We start from the raw sequence: 4,106 nt of genomic DNA, 5'->3' as shown, positions 1-4,106 counted from the left end.
ATTACAAAGGACCAATACTGATGCCAGGGAATATACTATCAGCATGTTCTTGAAAAAAGGAATATACTATGAGCATGTATTTTTCTGGTCAATAATGATGGCCATTCCAGGCCATGTTCGATGATGTAAATCGTTATCTCACGTGAGGTAGAACTGGAAAAGATGATTCCTCGATCTAAACTCCAGTGAAAAGGTGATGCAAAGAGGCAGCCACATCACAAGCCAGCAACCGGCAGTTCTGATTTTGACAGTGAGTTTCCAAGGAGAGACACGATCAAATCCACACGATTTATCCGTCTGTGATCGTCACCGCTCAGACCACACCACGGCAGCTCCGACTCCACCGCGACACAACGAAAGAGAGCAGTGAGACCCATCAGCCACGCCGTAGATGAAGAGAGATATCTAATGGCTTCTGCATGTCACTATCTTTGCAGCGAGGCTGCTTACAAGCATCTTTACATTATTTTTTCAGCATACATCCAACACAAGGGGGCCATTCGTTGCCCAAGAGTTGTGAGTTGTAGCAAACGAAACAACAAAAATACAAAAAGGGAAGAAAGAAAGAAAAAAAAAACATGTACATGTAAAATGTCAATATCTCCTTTTTTCTTTTTCTCTGTTTGATGCAGATTTCAACGTCGTACCGGACAGCTCAACCGGATTCAGTTTGTTTGGCAAAAACAGGGGGTCCGTAGTACTTTGAAAAATATTTGGCAACCCACGGCGCAAGCTGAGTGTTCTCAGGCTCCCTTCTGTTCTTGTTGTAATAGTCAGACCATATAGCTGGGTATATTTCAGGGTTGAAGCCATCACGATATACACAAAACGGCAACCATCCCTGGCCTCCGTTTATCCTTCGCTTTCTTTCTCGAGGGTATGCCAGAGGCGCCTGTACATACCTGTGTTGGAACACCTATCTGGTTAGCATAAGAATTGTGCATTTCGATCCTAGAGAATGGTTAGATCGGTACCTGATACCGTCAACCACAGAATCCCAACAGAAGTGTGTATGCCCGAATACATGGCAGGCTGCTCCATCTTTAGCGTTGTTGTGTATAGCTCTCAGCCTTCTTTCCAAATAATCAGAGCCGATGACCTTTGGAAGGTTTGGATAGTAAAGCATTCGCTTCTCTGGACATAACTCTTGCCTGCAGAGTTGAGCAGAAGGCATTAGTTTTGGACTTTGGGGCTATGAGGCTCGGCTAAGATATCCTACGTGCATTTTAGGGATGAAATTTGAATAGCACTGCAGATCCTAATACACAGGCAAAGACGGTCAGGTAGATGAAGAGGGACAGGATTCATCATATGGACTTACATCAGCAACCTGACGCAGTTACACAGCCGCGTGAAAATAAATATCTTCCACTACGCAATCTGTATTCTCTGTAACACAGCAAATGGCTACCTCGGGAATGACCAATTGCTGCATTTTTGAAAGTGGTTCCTTAGTTGACACTAACCTTAATTTGACAAGAGGATTTTTCCTTGAGGTGTTCTTATCATAAAAATCACAAGAAATGAAATATAAATGCCAAGTATGAATACAAAAGCCTAGAGGATGATCACCTAAGTGAGGTATGATAGCTGCAAAGTGAACATGTTTACCGTGCAATTACTATTAATCTCCAAATATACGAGCTTGAATTAAGAAGATGGGTTGCAAGTAAATTAATCAAACATAGCAAGTATCCTAGTCACTGGATTCACAGTTGCCTAACAACTGTGACTTGGTAAGAATCAACAAGATCACTAGGACAAAGAACCTTTGCCAGTGGCATACCATAGATAGGAGGTGTGAGCACTAACCTTGGTACAAAGTGTGAAAATGTAAGTATCTGTTTGCTCTTCTTTTTTACTTCTTCAATAGCATCATTGTTCTTGTCATTCAACTTGTCAAAGTAAAGAGCAAGAGCCTCATCATCACTTCCCAAGTCCGAAGGCCATTGGCAAGCATGAAAGTCTTTACAAGCCTGATCACAAAAAACATATCAGTGCATGCACGTCATGAGGAATTGAGAACTGCACAGAACAAAAAAATGAGAAACTGAAACAGCCAGTACATGTCTACACCTATAAACAACATTATCTTTACGTGTATATCCATACAAATCAGAACAAGACACTGAGCGAAAGATCAACTTACCATCTCTAACGAAGGAACACGCACACTGTTCACATCCTTTTCCTTGTCAAAGCTCTGGAATGCAATTAAACAAAGATGAGTAAGCAGGAAAATCATAGTGGCATGGTGCATTTTGATCTGGTTAGAAAAATTATGACAATAAATTAAGAAAAATAAGCAACCTTGTGATACCATGAAAACAATGGTATGATCCCTAAGTCACCTATCGTTCTAGGGCCTGTATCCACACCCAGCTCACTACACGCATCAAGCAATGCAGTCAGTTTCTCCATCGAATCCACCTGTAAGAAATGAGCAAACCAATATAAATTAAAGGGTAAATGCTTTCCTTAGAGAAAAACATAAATGAACTGATGTATTAGCGACCATCCAAAATCATAATCGTCATTGCATCATTTCAGTTGTACCACATGCTTCATAGCATATGTGCAAGAGCTACTAATTTGTACCAAGCTATTCAAACACTCCCACATAATGACAATCCAGATGCATGTCCGCCGAGAAAACAAGAGGATGCATTGATCTCACATTTGCTCCGGCTGTTCCTTCTCTTGGCAAGTCTGGTATGATGTTTTAAAAGGGTTCGATCTTCCGATGATACTGCTGCTGGGCGCACAGGCAACAAGATGAAGACCATCAGGTCGCTGATCATCTTAATGACTTAGTGTCTCTCGAAGTTAATTCTTAGGAGCCATCCACAATGATGCAGAGCTCTGGATCTCGGACAGGATAGGGCACATCCTCACCGGACCAACAGTAGCGGCTTAGGTAGCAACACAGCATAGGCTTTTTAGCCGGTTTTGGATTCTTAGCTAGGCTAGAGTAGCTTTGTTACTTACAGTCTTTGCGTTCTATTTTTGCTCTGTTTTCCAGTTTGGCCATCCTCCACCATTGTTGGTTTGTATTTCACGCCTTCTTTCGTGTTCTTCTGACACAATGATGCACATTTAGACGCGTGTTGGAGAAAAACAACTCCAAGTCGCAGCACCCAATAACATCAGTGTATTACTCCTACCAGGTTCACAACTGAAATGATGCAGACGTATGCGTTATCGTAACCGTTTCAGTCAGGAAACAAGAACCAATAGTCCAATACAATCAACATATGACTAGGTTCACAACTGAAGTTCAGCTCGACTACACAAGCATGCTTAAAACCAGTATCAATATCAAACCACATTAGCATACTTGGCACTGCATCTAAAACTAGGATCATTAGGCAACGTATTTACTGGACAATGGCGAGCAGGAAGCAGGCGGGCGTTTCAGCATTCAGGGAGGACAGACTAAAGGACTAGAAATCCAGCGCAAGCACCATGCCAACGCATTTCGTCAAACACCATGCTTGCAGCACAAGGAATGCGGATAGTCAAACAGAGGAAAAAAGAGACGGGGACGGGAGGAGGAAGGCGGAATCCACTCACGTAGCGGCCACCCTCGCGGCGCAGCCAGAGGTCGTGGTTGCCGGGCACGTAGAAGACGGCGTCGAACCGCGCCCTGAGGGCCTCCATGGTTCGCGCGAAGTTGTCCCTCGTCTCCGCCACGTCCCCGGCGACGACGAGCGCGTCGAACCCCTCCCCGGCCCCCGGCGGCCCCGCCCGCACCGCGAGCCGGCGCACCCACTCCATGTTCTCCGGATAGTCGGTGTGCAGGTCCGACACGACGAACACCCTCGTCCTCGCCTCGTCCGCCGCCGCCGCCGCCGGCTGCGGCGCGGCGGCGGCGGCGGCGCGGCAGCGGAGGGAGGAGGAGGAGGAGGCCCTGGGGCGCGGCGGGCAGAAGCGGCGACGCCTGCGGAGGCGGCGGTGGTGCGGCGACGGGGGCAGCGCGTCGAGCAGGTGGTGGGCGGGGTGGGACGACACGGGCAGATGCGGTGTCATGTCGGGGGGGAGGAAAAAGCTCTCTCGCTCTGGCGCTCGGCAAAAAATCCCGTTTTCCCCCTGCCTTTTCGCTCCGG

At 46.4% G+C, this 4,106-nt stretch overlaps 1 protein-coding gene across 1 annotated transcript; it reads right to left on the bottom strand.

Annotated features, from left to right (window-relative positions):
* Positions 1 to 392: 392 nt before the first annotated feature.
* LOC119334285 lies at positions 393 to 4,051 on the bottom strand. Its single transcript, XM_037606882.1, has 6 exons — positions 3,574 to 4,051; positions 2,311 to 2,430; positions 2,150 to 2,203; positions 1,813 to 1,976; positions 975 to 1,151; positions 393 to 902 (listed from the first exon to the last, which is right to left on the bottom strand). The coding sequence occupies exons 1-6, from the start codon at positions 4,027 to 4,029 to the stop codon at positions 656 to 658; spliced, it is 1,218 nt and encodes a 405-aa protein (XP_037462779.1). The 5' UTR covers positions 4,030 to 4,051; the 3' UTR covers positions 393 to 655.
* Positions 4,052 to 4,106: the final 55 nt, after the last annotated feature.

Source organism: Triticum dicoccoides, chromosome 1B (assembly GCF_002162155.2).
Source record: "Triticum dicoccoides isolate Atlit2015 ecotype Zavitan chromosome 1B, WEW_v2.0, whole genome shotgun sequence".
Classification (NCBI taxonomy): Eukaryota; Viridiplantae; Streptophyta; class Magnoliopsida; order Poales; family Poaceae; genus Triticum; species Triticum dicoccoides.
The sequence above is the reverse complement of the archived record's forward strand: the minus strand, read 5'-3'. Positions and strand labels throughout refer to the sequence as shown.

What these genes read in the sequence shown, in the direction of transcription:
- LOC119334285 (XM_037606882.1), bottom strand. Translation starts at nt 4,029, where the DNA reads ATGACACCGCATCTGCCCGTGTCGTCCCACCCCGCCCACCACCTGCTC. An exon ending in TGTTTTCATGGTATCACAAG is followed by an intron (nt 2,204 to 2,310) that starts GTTGCTTATTTT and finishes ATTGCATTCCAG; the next exon opens with AGCTTTGACAAGGAAAAGGA. An exon ending in GTGTTCCTTCGTTAGAGATG is followed by an intron (nt 1,977 to 2,149) that starts GTAAGTTGATCT and finishes TTTTGTGATCAG; the next exon opens with GCTTGTAAAGACTTTCATGC.